This window comes from Stomoxys calcitrans, chromosome 5 (genome assembly GCF_963082655.1).
Source record: "Stomoxys calcitrans chromosome 5, idStoCalc2.1, whole genome shotgun sequence".
NCBI classification, from domain to species: domain Eukaryota; kingdom Metazoa; phylum Arthropoda; class Insecta; order Diptera; family Muscidae; genus Stomoxys; species Stomoxys calcitrans.
Genome location: NC_081556.1, coordinates 5,849,683 through 5,873,838, shown reverse-complemented (window position 1 = coordinate 5,873,838; position 24,156 = coordinate 5,849,683). Strand labels below are relative to the sequence as shown.

Genomic DNA, 24,156 nt, shown 5'->3' with positions numbered 1-24,156 from the left:
ATAAAAATTATTATTTTTACATCTATTTTTTTTGCATCTTAAACTTACTTAATCCATGACCTCTAACAAACTTGCTAAATATGGTCTGAATCGGTCTATAAACTGATATAGCTCCCATATAAACTGATCCCCCGATTTAACTTATTGAGCCTCTAGAGGGCGTAATAACAATTTAGCTGAAATTTTGCACAGTGCTTTCTTTTATGACCTCTTAAATATGTACCAAATTTTATGACCTCTAAAATATGTACCGAACTTAGCACGCTTTTACTTGTTTTATTTTATAATATTAATAATTTTAGAATTAGATATTAATAATTTTGTCTGAATTTTGCAATGTATTTATGGGCCATCTACTTTGGTCTTATTTTTAAATGTTTGTATTTTATTTTACTTAAATTGTATATCTCTCTTACGCTCTCTCTTTCTTTTTAATCTCTTAATGAAATGTAAACAATCAAGAGAAACATATAACTTCAACTTTAATAGCTGCAAATTATCGAAAGGCCTCTGCTTTAAATTGTTGAACAAACCCAACAACTATCTGTGCTTGTGTGTAAACCACTCGTGAGTTTGTATTTGCATAGGCATGCAGATGTTATTGGCGCTCTCCCCTCTTGGCACGTACTCATCTGCCATTCATTATGGTTTATGTTTTGTTTTAGTTTACAGAGTGTTAATAACAGCCATAGAACTTTGTCGTGCTAGGGCTACAGCCACAGTCAGAGCCAGGGCCAACTTGAACTCTTGTGCACAGTCGAACGAACTCTAAGCCTTCATCGGCTATAGCAACAATAAAAACACTAGCAGTATAAACACACACATACATATACACACATATACGTGCAAATGCTGATGGGAACTAAATAAAAAAAAAAAAAAAAACAAAACAAAAAATAGTTTAAGCGTACAATAAATTGCACTTAATGCATTTCCATAACAATCGCAAATGTCATGAATGCCAGTACAATTGCAACACCAGGAGAGTGAGAGAGAGAGAGAGGGGGCCAACACCATTGCAATGTTGCTGGGGCCTGCAGGCGAAAATTTCATTTATTGGAAAACAAATCCAAGAAATGTTTGCAAAAGGCGAGGAGGAGATGAGCTAAAGCTAACAAAACTCCGCCATGCAGACTCAGGGCCATACATTGAGGAGCAATATTTAAGCATTCATGGTATGTTTTTGTATGTTTTAAGCAAATGTGCAAGTATGTTGCTGCTGCTGCTGCGGCTGCTGAGGGTGATGTTGTAGAGTTAGCAATGGCAAAAAATAATCTTAAAACTTACCATTAGCAGCACCATTCTGCAATTTGTGCGCTTATTTTGCCTCAACAAGGTGCACATTGTAAAAAAATATAAAAAAAACAGAATGCAGTAGATGTAGCCCCTTGGGCCATGACAGTTGTGAATAAAGGTTGGTGTGAGTGTGTGTGTGTGTATGTTTTGGGAGTGTGGTTTAGGGTTCCGTTGCGTTGCTGTGCTGTGCACTGCCATAAATGACATGTGCCACACAGGCCCTACTGTCATTGTGTGAATGTGAAAAGTAATTTAGAATAAATGTTAAATAGCAAGATATGTGAAGTTGTTTTGACAGACTCTCAGTGGAATAATGAGAGTTATGAAGTGCAGATTTTCATGATAAAGGTGGGGGTTGGGGAACAGAAATATAATTGTGACACTTAAAATATGAAGAAGGGAAAACAACTTGAATAATTTAAGATTTTAAGGATTTACAAAGTTTACAAAACCATTTTTGATTAGCAATTAGGAGAAAGCATAAGACAGAATGAAAGAAAAATACAGAAAATAAATAAAACAAGTAAAAGCGTACTAAGTTCGGCTGGGCCGAATCTTGGGAACACACCATCATGGATTCTGCTAAAAATTTATGCAAAATAAATTTAGTTGAACGGCATAATTTTATTGTACATATAAAATTTCTGTCAAACCAGCAAAAATTAAAGATTTTAGGAACCGAACAAGGATGATCGAGAGATCGGTTTACAAGAGAGCTATATTAGATTATAGACTGATTTGAACAGTACTTGGCACAGATGTTGGAAGTCGTAACAGAACACCACATGCAAAATTTCAGCCAAATCGAACAAAAATTGCGGCTTCTAAGGGCTGAAAAAAATCAAATCGGGAGATCGGTTTGTATGGGAGCTATATCAGGTTAAACACTTATTTGAGCCGTACTAGACGGATTTGTTTGAAGTTATAATAGAACAATACATGCAAAGTTTTAGCCAAATTGAACAAAAATTGTGGTTTCCAGGAGCTCAAGAAGTCAAATCGGGAGATCGGTTTATATGGGAGCTATATCAGGTTATATACCGATTTGGGCCGTACTTGGCACTGTTGTTGGAAGTCATACCAAAACGAAATGTGCAAAATTTCAGCTAAATCGGATAAGAATTGCGCACTGGCATCTATATCAGGATAGGAACTGATTAAGACCATACTCGGCACAGTTGTTGGATGTCATACCAAAACGATATGTGCCAAATTTCTGCCAAATCGGATAAGAATTGCGCCCTTACTGAGCAGCAATATCAAAACGTGGGCCGATATCGCCAATTTACAATCACAACCGATCTAGAATATAATATATGATAATAAGAAGTATTTGTGGAAAATTTTAAGCACCTAGCTTTATTCCTTCGAAAGTTAGCATGCTTTCGACAGACGGACGGACATGGGTCTTAGACGAATATTTCGAGGTGTTACAAACGGAATGATGAAATTAGTATATCCCCATACTATGGTGGAGGGCATAAAAATCAATTTGTGTTTGTTTGTCGGTTTATTGTTTGTTTGTTCGTGTGTTCCTTATAGACTCAAAAATGGCTGAACCATTTTTCACAAATGGTACATAATGACCCCGTAGTGAAAATAAGGTACAACTTTTTTTGATATCCGAAAGGGGGCGGACCCTCCCCCTTTACACTAATTTTCAGAAACGCCTGATCTCGGAAATGGGTGGTGCGATTTAAGCGAAATTTTGTATTCGTAGTAATCTAAAAACAAAAATTTGGTATCCAAATTTTGGATGGGGTACCTAAGGGGGCCGCCCCATCCCCAAAACCTACCACATATATATAGGGACCAATCACGACAATATGGGACTCAAATGAGAGATATTTAAGAGTAGGAAACATATCCGATATCCAATTGTGGGACCAGGTGTTTTAGGGGACCACCCCAACACCCAAAACACCCCTAAATCGGACTTATTTATCGACCATGGCAATATGGGACTCAAATGAAGCTGACTTCCAAATGTACGCCCGATTTTCTGGAGGTCCACCCCTTCCCCAAAACACCCCGCCAAACAGCACTTATTTACTGACCATGGCAATATGGGTCTCCAAGAAAAGGTATTTGAGAGTAGAATTCGAATCCAAATGTGGGACCAAGTTTCTGGTGGTCCACCCCTTCCCCGAAAACATCCCCTAAAGAGGACAAATTAAGGACCATAGCAATATGGGGCTCAAATAAAAGGTCTTTGGGAGTAAAGCAGAAATTTGATATCAATATTCGGTAAAAAGCGTCTAATAGGCCACCCCACCTTGATAACACCACCCAAATAGAAAGTATATATACATTCCCATATAAACCGAACTCCCGATTTGACTTCTTGAACGTCTGGAAGCCTCAATTTTAATCCGATTTGGTTGAAATTTAGAATGTAATATTTTGATATGACTTCCAACAATTGTGCCAAGTACGGTCCAAATCGGTCTATAATATAGCTCCCATATAAACCGATCTCCTGATTTGACCTCTTGTGACCCTGGAAGCCTCAATTTTCATGCGATTTAGGAAGTTCTGCTATGACTTCCTTATGACTGTGCCAAGTATTGTCCGAATCGGTCTATAACCTGATACAGCTATCGAACTCCCGATTTGACTTCTTGAGCCCTTAAAAGCACAATTTTTGTCCGATTTGGCTGAAATTTTGCCTGCAGTGCTCTGTTAAGACTTCCAAAAACTGTGCCAAGTACGGTCCGAATCGATTTATAACCTGATAAAGCTCCCATATAAATTCTTGAGCCCTTAAAAGCCGTAGTGTTCTTTTATGACTTCCAACAACTGTGTCAGGTACGGTTCAAATCGGTCTATGACCAGATATAGCTCCTATATTTTAGCAGAGTCCAGGGTGGAGGGTTTCCAAGATTCGGCGCTACCGAACTTAGCACTCTTTTACTTGTTTCGTTTGTTTCTCTATCGAGACGAGCTTAATGATTGGAGATTTTTGCAATAGATAAGGAAAGCCGTAAATTACACCACCACCAACCACTATGGGACGCGTTTCGCTTTTGGTTAGAAGATTTTTCAACCATATGAGGTGTAGAGGCTTCTTTGTTTTAAATTTTCAGTTGTTAATTTTGAATAAAATACGGTAGTTTAAACTTATCACTTCATTTCACTCAATATAACCAACCCCATCGCCTCTGTGGTTTTATTTCCCATTTACCTAGAGTACATTAAATAACTAAAATTAAACTATTTAAGCGATTAAAACTGAATTATATATGCAAGCGATGTAATCTCGAACCTGCTGCCAATGTCGCTGTGGTTATTAACAACATCTGCGGTTGGTTTGTTTGTGGCTCAGCTAAATTTATGAAAATGATGTTGCATTAAGGATTATTAAAATTATTTATGTATGCGTATGCATAAGCAAGTTAAAAAAGTTGCAAAAACCACACACACACACACACACACATATGCATATACGAATTCACACACATAGTATTTGGTTATATGGCACATTCCATGGAATTGTCACTTGGCTTAAGGCAATTTATTGCAAACAAATTTAAAGGAATAAGTGATGAAATTATGGAATGGTGTCGATTTTAGTTGGTTAGGAAGGAAAAGGAGTCATACAGGGTGGCTGATGAATATTGCTACAATGATGAATATTGCTACATTTTTTTTTCGGTGTATGGAATACATTTTTCTTTTATTCATGTTAAATTAAATTATTAAATTAATTATTAAATTATTATTAATTAAATTAATTAATTAATTAATTAAATTAATTATTAAATTATTATTATTAAATAGAAAAAAAGTTATTACATTTTTTTTTGGTAGCGGCTTTCATCAGCCACCCTGTATATAAGAAGGTTTTTACCTTAAAGAAGAAATTGATTTAAAATGAGGAATGCAAAAGTTTAAGGAAAACCAATGGTATAGACATCCTGTGAAAAATCTGAGGTTTTGGGTTATTGTGCCAATAAAAAGACAACTGCTTGCCATATACTGATCAATTTGTACGAATGAGATGCTCTCATATGTATACCATACCCTTGCCTATGTCAGAGTTTTGTTTCTTTTTGCTCTCCCCCCTTTTTTACAATATTCCAAAATGCTTTTTAACAACTTTGCAAATATATGAGAGTATATAAAAAGCAATATTGACCATAAACTTACCTCTCTAATGCTGATGCTGACTATTGAAAATAATCCCCTGTGCTATTGTCCACACCACTTATAATCGTTTCTTTTCTGGTTTTTGTTTTCGCCCATTTACAGGGATACAGACCGCTAATGTGCAATTGCTGGCCAATTATCAACACGAAGTCATACTCAAATGCCATGTGGAGGCCTCATCTGGGGATGGGCTATTGGAAATTGAATGGTTTCGCAATAGTGAAAAATTAAGCTCCCTACAAAATATCGAATTGCAGGAGAATCGTTTAATCATACGCAATCCCACCGGCCAGGATACCGGCCTCTATCGTTGCATAGCCTCCAATGCAGCCGGCCGAGTGATGAGCCGCAAGGGCTACATACTCAAGTGGTCCAGTGTTAAGGATTCGGGCAATTGCATGCCTCGCCTGAAGAAGAACTACATAATGCCCGAAGGCATGAAGGATATGTTTTTGTGTCGCGGCAAACGAGGTGACAATTCCCCCGGTCTGGGCAACGATGATAAATTGCCCATGGCCGAGGATGTGCAAATAACCCGGGGTCCTGTGAAACGTGCCACCGTTAAGGAGAACGATGCGGCCGAACTATTCTGTCAATATGCCATAGCGGAAAAATATTTGAAAACAGCAGATGGCTCAAGCGAAATTATACTTCGTTGGCGTAAGGATGGCAAAATCATACGGCAAATAGAATTGAATGGTGGTGGGGCCAGCAGCTCCGCGTCGTCGGTGGGCCAACGTTCTTTGGATGCCAACAAGGATCCCATGCTACGTGAGGATACACGCGTTTCCATAGCCAAAGATAATGGATCGCTGGTATTTGCCAGTGTCATTGCCAGCGATGCTGGCCAATATGTTTGCCAGGTGGTGGTGGAGGGCTATCGTCCCATTAGCTCGGAGTCAGGTGAACTGCAAGTCATTGAACAATTGAAATTCATGCCACAGCCTACTTCGAAAAATCTCGAATTAGGTTCGGTGGGCAAAGTCCATTGCAAAGCCCAGGGCACACCAGTGCCCCAAGTGAAATGGCTTAAGGTGAGTTGTTGCTGCGTTGTGTTGTTGTTGTTGTTGAGTTTTTTTTTATTATTCTACTTTCTTTTATCTTTTTTCTCACTCCCCTTGCTCAACTATGAGGTGGCTTTAGTTTTTTTCTGTTGTTTTGTATATTGATACGCTTCCTGTTAAGTTTTGGGGTTTAAAGTTGTTATCGTATGCGACGGTCATAAGTAGCAGGTGTATTGGGAAACAGTGGCATTAGGGTAGTAAAAAGTTTATGAAAAAAAAGTGTGAGGAAAAATATGAAAAGACTTTGAGGTGAAAAAAATTAGTTTTCTAATCTCAAATACCTTTCATTTGAGACACATATTGGCATGGTCGGTAAATTTTCACCCTTTGGGGGGTGTTTTGGGGAATGGGAGGTGCCCCATGGTCCCACATTTGGATATAAAATTCGCATTCTACTCCCAAATACCTTTTTTTGAGCCCCATATTGCGATGGCTAGTAAATAATTGCTGCTTGTGGGGTATTTTTGGAAAGAGGTACCCCTCCAGATAATTGGTCCCAAAAGTGGGTATCAATTTCGTACTCTTCTCTCCAATATCTTTCATTTGAGCCCCATATTGACATGGTCTTAAAATATGCCCTATTTAGGGGTGTTTTGATGAGTGGGGTGGTCCCCCAAACACTTAGCCCCGATAAATATGTCAGCATCGTGCTCTACTTAAACCCCATATTACCATTTGCCTCGAATTTGGATGTCAAATTCGTTTTTTAATCTCAAGTAGCTTTTATTTAAACCCCTTATTGCAAAAGTCACCAAATATGTCCGTTTGTTGGTATGGACCCTAAAAACTATCAATATCGAGCTGAACTATCTTGAAGACCCAAACTGTCTTGGTAAGCAAATAAGTCCTACTTGGGGGTTGTTATGGTGGTGGGACGTCCCTTAGACAGTTGGTCAAATTCGTGGTCTACTCCCAAATACCTTTTATTTAAGACCCATATTTTCATAGTCGGCAAACATGTCCGGCTAGGGGGTGTTTTGGGGGATGGGCTGGCCACTCAGTGACTTGGCCCCGAAAATATAAATCAGATACGTGTTCTTCTCCAAAATACCTCTTATTTGAGCCCCATATTGCAATGGTCAGCATATACGTCCTATTTGGGTGGTGTTTTAGGGGGGTGGGGTGGTCCCATAGACACTTTTTCCCGAATATTGATATCAGATTTGTGCTTTACTCCCAAAGACCTTTCATTTGAGCCCTATATTGCTATGGTCGGAAATTTGTCCTCTTTGGGGGGTGTTTTTGGGGAGGGGCGGCCCCACAAACACTTGGTTGCACATTTGGATATCAGATTCATATTCTACACTCAAATACCTTTTATTTAAGCCCCATATTGCGATGGTCAGTATATAAATCCTCTTTGAGGGGTGTTTTTGGGGAATACTAATCTGATATCCAAATGCGGAACCAAAACACTTGGTTCCCCATTTGGATATCAGATTCGTATTCTACTCGCAAATACCCTTCATTTGAATCCCATATTGCCATGGTCGGTAAACATGTTCGATTTAGGGGTGTTTTGGGGGTTGGGGTGGTGCCCCTAACACTTGGTCCGACTATTGAATATCAGATACGTTTTCTTATCCTAACTACCTTTCATTTGAGACCCATATTGTAGTGATTGGTCTAAATATATATTTGGGAGGTTTTGGGGAAGGGGCGCCCCCCTAGGTACCCCATCCGAAATTTGGTTACCAAAATTTGTTCTGATATCCAAATGCGGAACCAAAACGCTTGGTTCCGCATTTGGATATCAGATTCGTATTCTACTCGCAAATACCTTTCATTTGAGTCCCATATTGCCATGGTCGGTAAATATGTTCGATTTAGGGGTGTTTTGGGGGTTGGGATGGTCCCCCTAACACTTGGTCCGACTATTGGATATCAGATACGTTTTCTTATCTTAAATACCTTTCATTTGAGACCCATATTGTAGTGATTGGTCTAAATATATATTTGGTAGATTTTGGGGAAGGGGCGCCCACCTAGGTACCCCATCCGAAATTTGGATACAAAAATTTGTTTTTTTAGGTTATAAAGTAACCACAAAATTTCGCTTAAATAGTACCACCCATCACCGAGATCTGGTGTTTCTGAAAATTAGGGTAAGGGGGAGGGTTCGCCCCCCTTCAGATATCAAAAATGTAGTACCCTAGTTTCATCTAGGGGTCATTATGCACCATCAGTGAAAATTTCATGAAAATCGGTTCAGCCGTTTTTGAGTCCATAAGGAACACACAAACAAACAAACACAAACTGATTTTTACACCCATCACCATAGGATGGGGGTTTGTAACACCTCGAAATATTGACCTATGACCCATAAAGTATATATATTCTTGATCGTCTCGACATTCTGAGTCGAACTAGCCATGCCCGTCCGTCCGTCTTTCGAAATCACAATAGCGGTCGAACGCGTAGAGATAGCTACTTGAAATTTGGCACAGATACTTAATATTGATGTAGGTCCAAATGGGCCATATCGGTTCAGATTTGGATATAGTTCCCATATATACCGTTCTCACGTTTTGAATTCTTGAGCCTCTGGAAGCCGCAATTTTTGTCCGATTAAACTGAAATTTTGCACATAGTGTTCCGTTATTACTTCCAACAACTGTGCGAAGTACGGTTCAAATCGGTCTATAACCTGATATAGCTCCCATATAAACCGATCTCCCGATTTGACTTCTTGAGCCCCTGGAAGCAGCAATTTTTGCCCGATTTGACTGAAATTTTGCACATAGTGTTCTGTTATGACTCCCAACTACTGTGCCAAGTACGGTTCAAATCGGTCTATAACCTGATATAGCTTCCATATAAACCGATCTCCCGATTTGACTTCTTGAGTCCTTATAAGCCGCCATTTTTATCCGATTAGGCTGAAATTTTGCGCATAGTGTTCTGTTATGACTCCCAACTACTGTGCCAAGTACGGTTCAAATCGGTCTATAACCTGATATAGCTTCCATATAAACCGATCTCCCGATTTGACTTCTTGAGTCCTTATAAGCCGCCATTTTTATCCGATTAGGCTGAAACTTTGCACATAGTGTTCTGCCATGATTTCCAACAACTGTGCGAAGTACGGTTCAAATCGGGCTATAACCTGATATAGCTCCCATATAAACCGATCTCCCGATTTGACTTCTAGAGCAACTGGAAGCCGCAATTTTTGTCCGATATGGCTGAAATTTTGCACATGGTGTTCTGCCATGATTTCCAATAACTGTGTTAAGTACGGTCCAAACCGGGCTATAACCTGATATAGCTCCCATATAAACCGATCTCCCGATTTGACTTCTTGAGCCCCTGGAAGCCGCAATTTTTGTCCGATTTGCCTGAAATTTTGCACATAGTGTTCTGCCATGATTTCCAATAACTGTGCGAAGTGCGGTTCAAATCGGTTTATAACCTGATATAGCTCCCATATAAACCGATCTCCCGATTTGACTTCTTGAGCCCCTGGAAGCCGCAATTTTTATCCTATTTAGCACGTGATGTTTTGTTATGACTTTCAACAACTGTGCCAAATACGGTCCAAATCGGTCAACAACATGATATAGCTCTCATATAAACCGATCTTCCGATTTGAATTTTTAAGCCCCTGGAATTCGCATTTTTATCCAATTTGTCCGAAATTTGGCACATTGTGTTCTGTTAAGACTCCCAACATCTGTGCGAAATTTTGCATGTAGTGTTCTGTTATGACTCTCAACAACTGCGCCAAGTAAGTTCCAATTCGATCTATAACCAGATATAGCTCCTATATTTTAGGAGAGTCCATTGTGGTGGGTTCCAAGATTCGACACAACCAAACATTGTGTTTGTTATACAATTTGGTCAAAATTATATTTTTAACAAAAATTGTTAAGAAATTTTTTTTTTAAATACATGCATACAAAGTATGATTCACAACATTTCCTTATCAATACAACAAATCCTTTTATAGCCGAGTCCGAACGGAGTGCTGCAGTGCGACACTTCTTTGGAGAGTAGTTTTTACATGGTTGACATACCATTTTTTCAATTGGCATAGTTCCTCACACATGTCGCCAGCCCTAGAAGGGGATAACCACCACTGAAAATTGTATTCTGATGTTCTGGCCAGGTCGACATGCTAACCTCTGCTCTACGGTGGCCTCCTTTTCTAATCACCATTGTCCAGCAAGTTATTATTACCCATACCAACCAATTAACAAAAACTGTTATTTAAAGTTTAAAACTTACCAAAGATTGTTATACGTACAGCTTCCCTCTTGACTAGTCTGCTAAAAAAGCTTACCTTTACGTGACCCAACTTCGGAGTATCTTGTGTGCACTTAGATGTGCCCTTAATTGATCATTTCTACCCTCCTGCTGAACCACAGTGCCATCGAACCTTAAACGAACCATAAACTACTTAAGCGGAGTCTATGGGAGATGGAAAACAAAAATCTGCAGGAGAGAACAGTTCAAAGTGAAGACAGGGAAAAGAAAATGGCACAAAATTAGTTTTATTTGAACATTATACTTGGAAAGATAAATACTTTAAAGAGTTTACTAAAGTCATCATCGCTACATTGGCAAATATTGCCGCTGAAGTGGTATGCTAGAGACAGAGTGTGTGTGTGTGTGTTGCTGTGTGTGTGTCTGGATGGGTGTGCATTTGTTTTTGTTGTTGTTATGCTTGTTGAAGCTATTGTTGGCAACAACAAATATAACAAGTCATTGACCAACGACAATGGTTGCAAAGTGTTTGATGCCCCCGGCAGGAAACCATAGAGTGCCACAAAAGTGTGAGTTGCATGTTATGTTGGGGGGAGGGGGGGGAGAGGAGGTTTGAGAGGGGTCAACTCTTATTAACTTGAAGTTTGTTTCCGCCTGGTTTTTTGCCATTGTCTCGGTTATTGTCGAAAAAGTTTCAAGGGCTTTTTTTGTTGTTGGTTGCTGCTTTTTGCCCATTTGTCATTGCATGTTTCATTCTCTATTTGCAGGATCTCAAGGATGATTTGCCAGATACACTGGAGGACATTAATGGCACTTTAACTTTTAAAAATGTTACCGCCGAACATCGTGGCAACTACACTTGTGTGGCCATCAATTCGCAGGGCCAAATAAATGCCACGGTAAGCATAAATGTGGTGGTTGCCCCTCGTTTTCTGGTGGCCCCTGAAGGTCCCATCGAAAGCATGGAGTCCGGAGTGGCCATAATGCATTGTCAGGCGACGGGTGATCCCCGGCCTACCATACAATGGGATAAGGATTTACAGTATTTGAGTGAGAACAACACAGATCGTTTGCGTTTTCATTTTCTGGAAAATGGCACACTCGAGATACGCAATGTACAGCCAGAGGATGAGGGCAGTTATGGCTGCACCATAGGCAACAGTGCGGGTCTAAAGCGCGAGGAAGTGCGTTTTATAGTGAAATGTAAGTCAAAGACACTCATTTAAATAGTAAAACTAAATAATGGCCGTTTTGTTTTTTCTATTGCAGCTGCCGCTGATGTTGAAATGGAGCCCCAGGAGGGTTTCCTTATAACCCGTGCGGTGCTCATAACCATGTCCGTGGCCTTTGCCTATATCATATTGGTGGTGGGTTTGATGATCTGGTGTCGCTATAGGCGTCAGGCCCGCAAGGCTCGTTTAAACGAGGGCCGTGATAATCCCGAGGCCGGTGAAGGTGGTGAAAAAAATGCCGAACATGAACCTTGCCTCTCCGAATCCAAGTCCGTCAAGGTACGCAAAACTAATGGCAACAACAATCCCAACAAGGCCAATGGAGGCACTGATCCCCAGAAATCTGACGACACTGCCTGCAGCAATCACTCCAAGACTTCCAAGAAATCCAATGTCTATGATCAATTGAGTTTCCCCCGTTCAGGCATTACCGAAATGTTGCAAGTAGGGCGTGGCGAATTCGGTGATGTGTTTGTGGGAAAAATCAAATCCTCACTGATAAAGACCACCGAGGATAAGGACACCGATACGGAAAAGAATAGCAACAGCAACAGTGATAATGGCAATGGATCGGCAGCCACCACCTCAACCACAGTGGAGAAGAGACGCTCGAAAACTTCCATGGATGACATAGAGGAGATCAAAGAGGAACAGGAGACCTGTAGCAGTGATAATGAGACCAATGCCAATACCACCACCACTGAGGAATACAAATTGGTTATGGTTAAGGCTTTGAATAAGATTAAGGATGAGACAGCTTGCCAGGAATTTCGAAGACAAATTGAGATGTTCCGCACCTTGACTCATAAGGGAGTTGTACGATTGTTTGGTTTGTGCAGAGAGAAGGATCCCCATTACATGGTTTTGGAGTACACGGATTGGGTAAGTAGACTTAAGGATTTTTTTTTCAAAATGTTTGTAAGAGCAGATTACCTTGTCTTTGTGGTCAGAGGCGGATTTCTCTTTAGTATTGCTTACCTTGTTCAGATTGCACTTAGAAAGCCAACTTGAATGGACAAAGACCATTGGGCACAAATGTTCACCAAAGAAAAAACTTTGAAGTAAAGACCAATACCGGATGGACTGTTGTGGTCGCTAGTCCACCGTCCTTTATTTTGGGATGGTCTACATAGAAGATAATTTCCGGATAGAACATTAAAGGTTCTATGAATAACCTGAAGTTAAGTCAATAACCCCCCCCTGTGGGGGACTTGGGAAAGGAAGAAGTAGTAATGAATCACTAGCAGAGGATTTGATTGGCAACATTGTGAAGAACATAAAAAGGATGGGTTTTATCTTCTCTACTGCGTTATGCAGGTCTTTTGAGGTGGTGAGAGTTAGAGAGTAAAAGAGAGAGAGAGAGAGGGAGAGAGGTCTTTTGAGATGGTGAGAGTTAGAGGGAAAGGGAATGGGAGAGTGAAAGTGAGAGTTAGAGGGAAAAGTAATGGGAGAGTGAGAGGGAGAGTGAAAGTGAGAGTTAGAGGGAAAGGAATGGGAAAGTGAGAGGGGGAGGGAGAGGGTAAGGGAGAAGGTAAGGGAGAGAGAGAGGGACATGGAGCGGAACAGGGAGAGGGGGAGGGAGAGGGGGAGGGATAGGGGGAGGGAGAGAGGGAGAGGGAGAGAAAAAGAAGATCATTGTGATGTTTGGCAGATTTTTCTCTGCTATTATGGATCTAGCTCAGGGTGCTGTTGGCAAATAAGAACAAAGAGCTTGACATTAACCCCAGAAAGTCTGTGCTTGTACTGTTCGCTTGAAGTACAAGCACGAAGTACAGCTGCCACTATTTCGAGTGGAGTTATTCTTAACCAGAAATGAAAATTGGGAAATCAATGTCGGGTATAGTGTAGAGTAGAGAGGGGTTTAAGTGCGCTTTACACTTTTAGTAACTTGATACACGGGAATTGGTGCTTATGAAAAGAGGTCTACAAGGTTTAAGGTATTTCAATTTTTCAATTAACATTTGAATGTTTTTTTTTTTCAAAGAAAAATTAGTAAATATTTTGTAAAATGTTTTTTTTTTTAAATTTGCATTATATTTTTTTTAATATAAAATTTAAAATTTTTATTTTTATAGTTTCTTTAAATAATTGTCACTCCATTCTCGACTTTCAAATATTATTAAAAAAAAATATTTTTTTTTATCAAATTTTTTAAAATTTTAGAAATTTTTCAAATATTTTTTTCTTTGAAAATTTCATCAATATTTTATATTTTTTTTCATATAAAATTTTATCACAATTTTGTTTTCATTGAAAATTAAATCAATGTTTTTTCCGAATCATATTTTTATCATAAATTTAGTAAACTTTTTTAAGTTATTGGTTGATATATTTTATTTTAACAAAATATTGTCAAAATTCAATTTGTACAACGTTTTTTTTTTTTCAAAAAAAAAAGATGGGGATATACTAACCTAGTCATTCCGTTTGTAACACCTCGAAGTAATGATCAGATACCTTTCATTTGAGCCACATATTGGCATGGTCAGTAAATTTGTACCCTTTGGGGGGTGTTTTGGGGAAGAGGCGGTACCCCAAATACATTGTCCCACATTTGGATATCAGATTCGTATTCTACTCCCAAAATACCTTTGTTTGAGCCCCATATTGCGATGGTCAGTAAATAATTCCTAATTGTGGGGTAGACCCCTGAGAAAGGGGTAGACCCCCATAAAATTGGATCCGAAAGTGGGTATAATTTTCTTGCTCTACTTCCCATTCATTTGAGTCTCACATTGACATGTTCGGTAAATATGCCCAATTTAGGGGTGTTTTGGGGATTAGGGTGGTCCCCCAAACACTTAACACTGAAAATATATCAGCAATATGTAATTTATTTGAACCCCATATTGCTATTGGTCTCAAAATTGGATATCAAATTCGTTTTCTAATCGCAAATACCATTCATTTAAACCCCTTATTGCAAAATCCAGCAAATATGTCAGGTTTGGGGTATGGGCCCTAAAAACTATGAATATCGAGCTCCACTGTCTTGAATATCCAAATTGTCTTTGTGAGCAAATACGACTTATTTGGGGGTTGTTATGGTGGTGGGACGGGTGGGATTCAAATACCTTTCATTTGATCCCAATTTTTCCATAGTCAGCAAACATGACTTGTTTGGGGAATGGGACAGCTAATCAGTGATTTGGATTTGAAAATATATATCAGATTCGTGTTCTACTCTAAAAAACCTCTTTTTTTTTGATCCCCATTTTGCTATGGTCGTAACTTTGTCCTGTTTGAGGGTGTTTTTGGGGAGGGGTGGACACTTGGATGCACATTTCGATATAAGATTCATTTTCTACTCTCAAATTCCTTTTATTTGAGCCCCTTATTGCTATGGTCAGTAAATAAGTCCAGTTTTGGTGGGAGTTCTCGGGAAGAGGTGGACCCAGTGCCGCAGTGCGAAACCTCTTTGGAGAGAAGTTTTACATGGCATAGTACCTCAAAAATGTTGCTAGCATTGCAAATGCAAATTTTGTCCATGAACATTCCACAAAGGAACAGGAGCAAACTTTTCACATATCAATGAGTGCAGTTCAAATTTATGCTCAATGATAAGGGGCCTCCTTTTTATAGCCGAGTCCGAATGGCGTGCCGCAGTGCGACACTTCTTTGGAAATAAGTTTTACATGGCATAGTACCTCACAAATATTACCAGTAGTAGAAGTAAATGCATTTTTAATAAATCTTAGAATGAATCAAATATACTTTTTTACACTTTTTTTCTAAAGCAAGCTAAAAGTAACAGCTGATAACTGACAGAAGAAAGAATGCAATTACAGAGTCACAAGCTGTGAAAAAATTTGTCAACGCCGACTATATGAAAAATCCGCAATTACTTTTTGGGCAACCCAATATTTGAAAAAATCATTCAAAGAATTCCACCAATGCGATCCATGGTGGAGGTGTATATAAGATCCGGCCGAACTTAGCACGCTTTTACTTGTTGTCTAGGGTTAACTGAACATTTTTTTTTAATGATTGTTTACCAAACGTATGAGTCACAATATATTCCTAACACTCATACGCTCTAATGTACCTTGAGACAATGTTCATCATACGTCACATGGGCGGATACAATGATTTATAGTTTTTAGCGGAGATCGACACGTTCGCCGCATAAATTATTCCTTGATTTGACTTATTGCGTCCTTAGAAGTCAGAATTGTTTGCCCATTTTATATTGGGTTGCCCAAAAAGTAATTGCGGATTTTTCATATAGTCGGCGTTGACAAATTTTTTCACTGCTTGTGACTCTGTAATTGCATTCTTTCTTCTGTCAGTTATCAGCTGTTACTTTTAGCTTGCTTTAGAAAAAAAGTGTAAAAAAAGTATATTTGATTAAAGTTCATTCTTAGTTTTATTAAAAATGCATTAACTTTCTTTAAAACAATCCGCAATTACTTTTTGGGCAACCTATAGATTTGATTTGCTTTGATTTGATCTTGATCTTTGATCTTTTTTGATTGCTATGTCATTTGTTGTTAATATGTATTTTCTTTTCCTTCTTTAGGGTGATCTCAAACAATTTCTATTGGCCACCGCTGGCAAAGTGAATACTTCGACAAATTCCTCTTCACCACCTCCCCTACAAACCGGTCAAGTTTTGGCAGTGGCCTATCAAATTGCCCGAGGCATGGATGCCATATACCGTGCGAGATTTATACACAAGTAAGTGGCAAGGCAACCCCATAAGAGTTGAACAGCTATAGTTTTTAATCCGTAATTTCACCTTTTGCAGAGATTTGGCCACCCGCAATTGCATAATTTCAAGTGATTTCATTGTTAAGGTCTCATACCCGGCGCTGTGCAAGGACAAATATAATCGGGAATATTTTAAGCATCGCAATACCTTGTTGCCCATAAGATGGCTGGCCCCAGAATGTGTGCAGGAGGATGAGTACACCACGAAAAGTGATATTTTCGCCTTTGGCGTGGTGGTCTGGGAACTATTCACACAGGCCACCAAGATACCCTTCGAGGAGCTAAGCAACGAAGAAGTGATACAACGAAGTCAGGCAGGCAAGCTGGAATGGCAGTGTGCCGACACAACACCGGAGAGTCTAAAGGAGATATTGGTAAGTCGAAAAGACAAATGGACCAATTTATTACTTGTGATGATAAATGTTTTCGTTTTTCTAATTTTCAGTCTTCCTGCTGGAATGTTAATCCCAAAGAACGTCCCTCATTTAGTCAGCTGGGCTCGGCCTTGAGCAAGGCCATACAAAGTCTGGACAAATAACTTGGAAAATAGAGTATTAACCAGATTTGAATGAATAAACCAGCATTTGTTTTCCAGTTTAAACGAAACGAAAAAAAAGCCAAAAATTACTTAAGTCTTTTTTATACTGCCTCATAAAGCAAAGGAATGAAATGAAAAAAAAACTTCTAGAGATTGCTAAACAAATGATCACATCATAAGCATAAACATACACATTAACATAATTATTTATTAAAAAAAACGAAAAAAAACCATAACGCAAGCGTATGCATAACAAAAAACCTTAGAAAGCAGCAAACATTTTTAGACTTAAACTCCCTCCGCCCCCCCCCCCCATTTTGAATTGTGTATAAAAACTTTCTGCTCTTTTTAAATGTAAAAAATAAGTATTTCTTTTGTTTTTGGTCTACAAAAAAAAGTGTACAACACTTTTAACCCTTTTGCGTATGAAAAAAAAAGTAAATATTTTAAGAAAATGATAACATTTTAATTATCGATATAAAAAAGAAAATAAAGTTTTTTTATATTTAAGTTTAAATTATGTAAATCGTAGTAGTTTCGTAGTACAGCTATTCTTCTCTCATCATTCACACCCTCATCATCTACTTGTACATATTTTTTTTGTTTGTTTTAATTTTGAAAAAGAAAAAAACGACTTCCAAAATTGTTGATGAGGACTAATTTCCCCCGTAGAGCGTAAAAAAAGGGAAGCGTACATGTATGTGGCCATGAAATTCATACCAGTTAAGCATTTATAGCGTGTAAAAACAATATAACCCAACAAACAATTTCAATAATAATATTTTAAATAAAACAAAAAAAGTTTATACAAAAATATATAAACCAACAAAACAAATATATATAAAAAAAATACATTGTGTGTGTTTTTTTGTTTAGTCAAGTAGGTAAAGAAAGTTTCAAGTTTTGAGTTAACCAAATAAAAACATCAACAAAAAATAGTGCTGTCTAGAGAAATTTTAGCTCCAGATAGTTAAGAGTTAAGGTGGCGAGTCCACATATTCGGAGGCCACCGTAGCGCAGAGTTTAGCATATCCATCTATGATGCTGAAAGCCAGTGTAAGAATCCTGGCGAGAACAAAAAAACAAGTAAGAGCGTGCTAAGTTCAACCGGGCCGAATCTTATATACCCTCCACCATGGATCGCATTTGTCGAGTTCTATGCGCGGTATCTCTTTTTAGGCAAACAAAGAATATTGAATAAGAACTGTTATGCTAATGGAGCTATATCAAGTTATAGTCCGATTCGGACCATAAATGAATATTGAACATTCTAGAGGCCATTGTGTAATATTTCAGTTCATTCGGATAAGAATTGCGCCTTGTAGGGGCTCAAGAAGCAAAATCGGGAGATGGTTTATATGGGAGGTGTATCAAGCTATTGATCGATTCAGACCATATTAGACATGTATGTTGAAGGTCATAAGAGAAACAGTTGTACAAAATTTCAGCCAAATCGGATGAGAATTGCGCCCTCTAGAGGTTCAAAAAGTCAAAATCCCCGATCGGTTTATATGGCAGCTGTATCAGGTTTTAAACTGATTTGCACCATACTTAGCACAGTTATTGGAAGTCATAACAAAACACCTCATGCAAAATTTCAGACAAATCGGATGAGAATTGCGCCCTCTAGAGGCTCAAGAAGTCAAGACCCAAGATCAGTTTATATGGCAGCTATATCAAAACATGGACCGATGTAAACCATACTTAACACAGTTGTTGAAAGTCATAACAAAACACCTCATGCAAAATTTCAGACAAATCGGATGAGAATTGCGCCCTCTAGAGGCTTAAGAAGTCAAGACCCAAGATCGGTCTATATCAAAACATGGACCGATGTAAACCATACTTAGCGTAGTTGTTGGAAATGATAACAAAACACTACGTGCAAAATTTCAATAAAATCGGATAAGAATTGGGCCTTCTAGAGGCTCAAGAAGTCAAGATCCAAGATGGGTTTATATGGCAGCTATATCAAAACATGGATCGATGTAAACCATACTTAGCGTAATTGTAGGAAGTGATACCAAAACAATACGTGCAAAATTTCAGTTAAATCGGACGAAAATTGCGCCCTCTAGAGGCTCAAGAAGTCAAGACCCAAGATCGGTTTATATGGCAGCTATATCAAAACATGGACCGATTTGGCCCATTTACAATACCAACCGACCTACACTAATAGAAAATATTTGTGCAAAATTTCAAGCGCCTAGCTTTACTCCTTCGAAAGTTAGCGTGTTTTCGACAGACGGACGGACATGGCTAGATCGACTTAAAATGACATGACAATCTAGAATATATATACTTTATGGGGTCTTAGATGAATATTTCGAGGTGTTACAAACAGTATGACGAAATTAGTATACCCCCATCCTATGTTGGGGGGTATAATAAAACATATCAGCGGTTATTGTTGCTGTAGTCATATGTCTATATTTGAAGGTGGCGATCCTCTAGTCTAGCTCCTGTAGGTTAGCAAGCTCGTTCCAGTCCAAAGGACCGTTCGCCTCGGGAACATGATAGCCATTGGTTATCTAAAGGCGCCAATGACTCGCCTTGTCATATCGAGCATCATAGCCACTCAGTATTTATGCATGAGACACTGCAGCCCGACCTCTCAATGAGTCTTTATGCTCGATACAGGCTGATTGTCCGCGACTGCGCCGTACTTGACGCAGTTGTTGGGAGTCATAACAGAACACTATATGCAAAATTTCAGCCAAATCGTATAAAAATCGAGGCTTGTAAGGGCTCAAGAAGTCAAATCGGTAGATCGGTTTATATGGGAGTTATATAATGTTCCTGATCGATTTGAATCGTACTTGGCGCAGTTGTTGCGAGTCATTACAGAACACCATTTGCAAAATTTCAGACAAATCGGACAAAAATTGCGGCTTGCAGGGGCTCAGGAAGTCAAATCGAGAGATCGGTTTATATGGGAATCATATCAGGTTATATCAGATAGGTAAAAGTTAAGGTGGCGTTCTCGGTTTACCAGTGGGATATCGTAGGTTCCTGAAAGTGGCGATTCTTGTCAAGACGGACAGACATACGGACATCTTGAAATCGTCTTAGAATTTTACAACGATCCAAAATATATGTACTTTGTAGAGTCGGAAATTGAGATTTCGATGTGTTACCAACGGAATGACTAAATGACGAATATACCCCCTATGCTATGGTGGTGGACATAATAAAAGAAGGAAAGATCTTGTACACATGTTGGAAGCTAAGACTGCCGAAACCCTATATACATGCATTATGCTATAGTTTCTTTCATGGGAAATGCATAATGCATATTTAGAAAATGCACCAAATAACCAGTTTATGTGAAAGCCCTTATCAAACCCTTATCTATATCTTATTTATCTATGTGATTATAGGAATTTTTTTGATATGGCAATGCCATCCGTTAAATTGTTGTTATAATACATTGGGTCTTAAAACAGAATTGTTTGTTTCTCAGAGCTTTTTAAGCTTTTTAAAGCATTTTAAAGCTTTTATCCAATACAAAAACCAAAACTTTTGTTTATCCATACAAAATTGCATGGCCAAAGACATGCGCATTTAATGACATCCAATACTCAAATTCCAAAATTCATTTTGGATTTTATTTTAAATTTTTGGCAAGTAAACAACTACGAATTGAAATTTGGAAATAAGCATTAAACACCAAGGGTTCTGGAAATTATTATACAAATTTCGAACAAAAACAAAAACAAGGAAAAATTTGTAATTTAAGAGAAAAATACCAAAATTATGTTCTTTTGATATGTCTATTAATGCAATTTTAATTTCGCCAGCAACAGTGGACAAATAACTCTTTGTGGTAGATTGAGAAATAGATTGACTTGTTACATTAGAAACTTTTCTCAGCCATAACAAAAAAGATGGGTAAAAAATATATAAAATTAGGATTTTGTATTTTTCATGATGTTGGTTGTTGTTGTTGTAGACTCATTTTCATGTGGATGTGGCGATCCTCGTCAAGTTCCTATAGATGAGCAACCTCGCTTCGGTCCAAAGGACTAATCGCCGTGAGAACAGGGTGGCTATTGGTTATTTAACGGCGCCAATAACTCTCCTTGTCATATCGAGCACCAGTATTTGTGCAAGTGCCTGTGCCGCCCGACCTCTCACTGAGACTTTCTGCTCGATACCGCTAAGCTTAGCTACATTTCCAATCAACTAGATATGGTGTATTTGAAAATAGGGGTAATGAGAAGTGCTTTTTAGGGGAGGGTGGCATCTCAGACATTTCGACTCAAATATGGATATCAAATTCGTGCTCCTCTCCCAGTTTTCTTTCATTTGAGCCTTATATTGCCATGGTCGGTAAGTATGAACCGTTTGGAGGGTGCTTAGGGGCTGGGGCGCCACCGTCACTTTGTCGTGAAAATAGATATCAAATTCGTTATTTACTCACAAATTCTGTTCATTTGAGCTCCATATTGCCATAGTCGGAAATTCAGTTCAGTTTGCTTTAGGGTGCTGTAAGACGTATCCCCAAAAACTTGGCTCCAAAATTGGAAATCAAATTCGTTTCGTTTTTGTCATAATAGGTCAATTAACCTATTTGACGTATTTTTAGGGGGAAAAGTGCAACTTAGATGCCATATTCGTAATCTACTACCAAATATCTTTGATTTGAATCCCATATAGTCATGGTCGGCTGATATGCCCATTTGGGGGTATTTGGGGATGGGGCGACTTCCCATTACTTGAACCTAATTTGTTATGTCACATTTGTAATCTACTTCCGAATACTTGTGATGTGAGTCCAATATTGATAGGAACGTCGCATATATCTGTTTAGAGGAGTTTTGGGGTTGGGATGGCCCGCTGAGTACTTGGACCCAAAATTTAATAGGATATTCGTTTTCAGGTTAGGTTAGGTTAAAGTGGCATTCTGCCATTAGACTCAATTAGACGTTTTCGTCGATTGTGATACCACAGGAACGGACGAAGGAAGATGCCTTCTAGTTCGTACCGTTGAATCATCCAGATCCCTCTAAAAAGCCCAATAACTTGCGAATGTTCACATCCGCTTAATTGGACAGGTTCTCAAAGAAATGAGGTTCAGCTCATTCGGATTATTTTTTGTTTCCAAACTTAAAAAATGGCTCGACGGATAAAGATTTTCCAGCAATGAAGACTTCGAAGATACGTTTGATGGATATTTTTAATTAGCTAGACAGTACTGAGTATAAACTGGGTATTGAAAAAGTATGTCGAGCTAAATCTTGATTATGTTGAGAAATAAAGAAATATGTATACAAATTTTTTGGAGGACACCGTAGCGCAGAGGTTAGCATGTCCGCCTATGACGCTGAACGCCTGGGTTCGAATCCTGGCGAGACCATCAGAAAAAAATTTTCAGCGCCGGTTTTCCCCTCCTAATGCTGGCAACATTTGTGAGGTACTATGCCATGTAAAACTTCTCTCCAAAGAGGTGTTGCCGTTCGGACTCGTCTATAAAAAGGAGGCCCCTTATCATTGAGCTTGAACTTGAATCGGACAGCACTCATTGATATGTGAGAAGTTATTGCCCCTATTCCTTAGTGGAATGGTCATGGGCAAAATTTGCATTTGCATATAAATTTGTTGGGTTTTCCCTTTTAGGCCAGCTACTTGTGCAACCGCCCTCGTACATTCACATAAACTATTTGCCAGAGAGAAAATTTAGGAAAAATTCTTATTTGTTTTAAAAACGAACTGAAAAAAAAATGTGGAATATTTTCAATGATTTTTTTTCAAATTAGTGGAAATATCTTTTCTACCTTCTTTGTGCTTTCGAATGCCAAGAGCTTGAGTGGTTGGTTTCTTGGTTTCTCTTTTTCCCATTCACTTTGTTTACATGAACATGGCTTCCATTTCCGGTGAAATTTGCTTCCGTATTAGACTTTTTTTTAGTTCAAGTGTTTACTTTGCCTAACCAGATGAACAAGTGGCAAGCATGTGCTTAGATTTAATGAAAAGTTTTGTGACGAAAAAAAATCTTATAAAAAAATTGTTAGAACATTCAAATGCTACCCCTTGCTATTTGAAATGGAGAAATAGAGGAGAAAAATAAAAAAAGTAAATATTAACTGTTGAACCCAGTTCAACAACAATCTTTGCCGTTCTCCAAAATCTGCCCCATTTTAGTCATAAGAACATGAATTAAATGAAATTATTAAAATATGAACTTTTTCATGACCCTTAACATAAATACCAATATATGAATTAATATTTGCAATATGGCAACCCTAGCCATGTTAACTATTGTACTAAATTTAAACACACATAGCTGTCTTCTTCTAACTTTAAATTATATTGCTGAAATACATTTTTTAATGTTAACCGATACATTTTATATGATGCCTTGGTTACCTTTGCCACTGCCATCTTTTACTTGTGCAACAGCAACGATAGAAAGCGGTAAGGGTCATCAGGCTAATAAAACTGTTCATCACTTGGAAACTGAAACTGTGCCTATTTTCTTCATTTTTATTTGGGTTCCTTACACTTCCGGGAGATTTAATTCCATCCAACTACAGTCCACTAGAAGGGTCTACCGGAGTTGTACATGGTCCTATCGAACCGTTAAGGAATTAGCCGAAGGATACTAATTTATTGGATCACGTCCACCGCTCAACTTGTATATTCCCCCAAATCCGATCAAACACTATGGAGAAAAGGTATGTAAGTTTATTGGTGTGTGAACGGTTAGGCTTTTGATAAAAAAGAAACGAACTGCTAAGAAATCTAAATTATCTGAGGACCGAATATATTGTACATATTCGTTAAATTCTCGTATCGAAAAAAAATTGCATTAAAGATTTCAATTCTGTGTTGAGGTTTGCACATAGTCCGCATAATTACTATTATAACCCCGCTTTTATTAAAAGTGCTTTTTACGAAAGCGCCTTTTTCTGTTACATTGAAGTAATATATCTAACATATCGGTCATGGCTTCACGAGC

The 24,156-nt window shown here is 38.5% G+C and overlaps 1 protein-coding gene across 1 annotated transcript in view; it reads left to right on the top strand.

The window, feature by feature from the left end:
* The window catches only part of LOC106095393 (tyrosine-protein kinase-like otk), a 57,872-nt gene extending 40,565 nt beyond the window's left edge, over positions 1 to 17,307 (top strand). Inside the window, exons 4-9 of the mRNA XM_013262635.2 lie at positions 5,548 to 6,479; positions 11,483 to 11,918; positions 11,985 to 12,829; positions 16,467 to 16,624; positions 16,695 to 17,031; positions 17,103 to 17,307. Coding sequence (XP_013118089.1) covers positions 5,548 to 6,479; positions 11,483 to 11,918; positions 11,985 to 12,829; positions 16,467 to 16,624; positions 16,695 to 17,031; positions 17,103 to 17,195 — 2,801 coding nt within the window. The 3' untranslated portion in view covers positions 17,196 to 17,307. The remainder of the gene's footprint in view (positions 1 to 5,547; positions 6,480 to 11,482; positions 11,919 to 11,984; positions 12,830 to 16,466; positions 16,625 to 16,694; positions 17,032 to 17,102) is intronic.
* Positions 17,308 to 24,156: the final 6,849 nt, after the last annotated feature.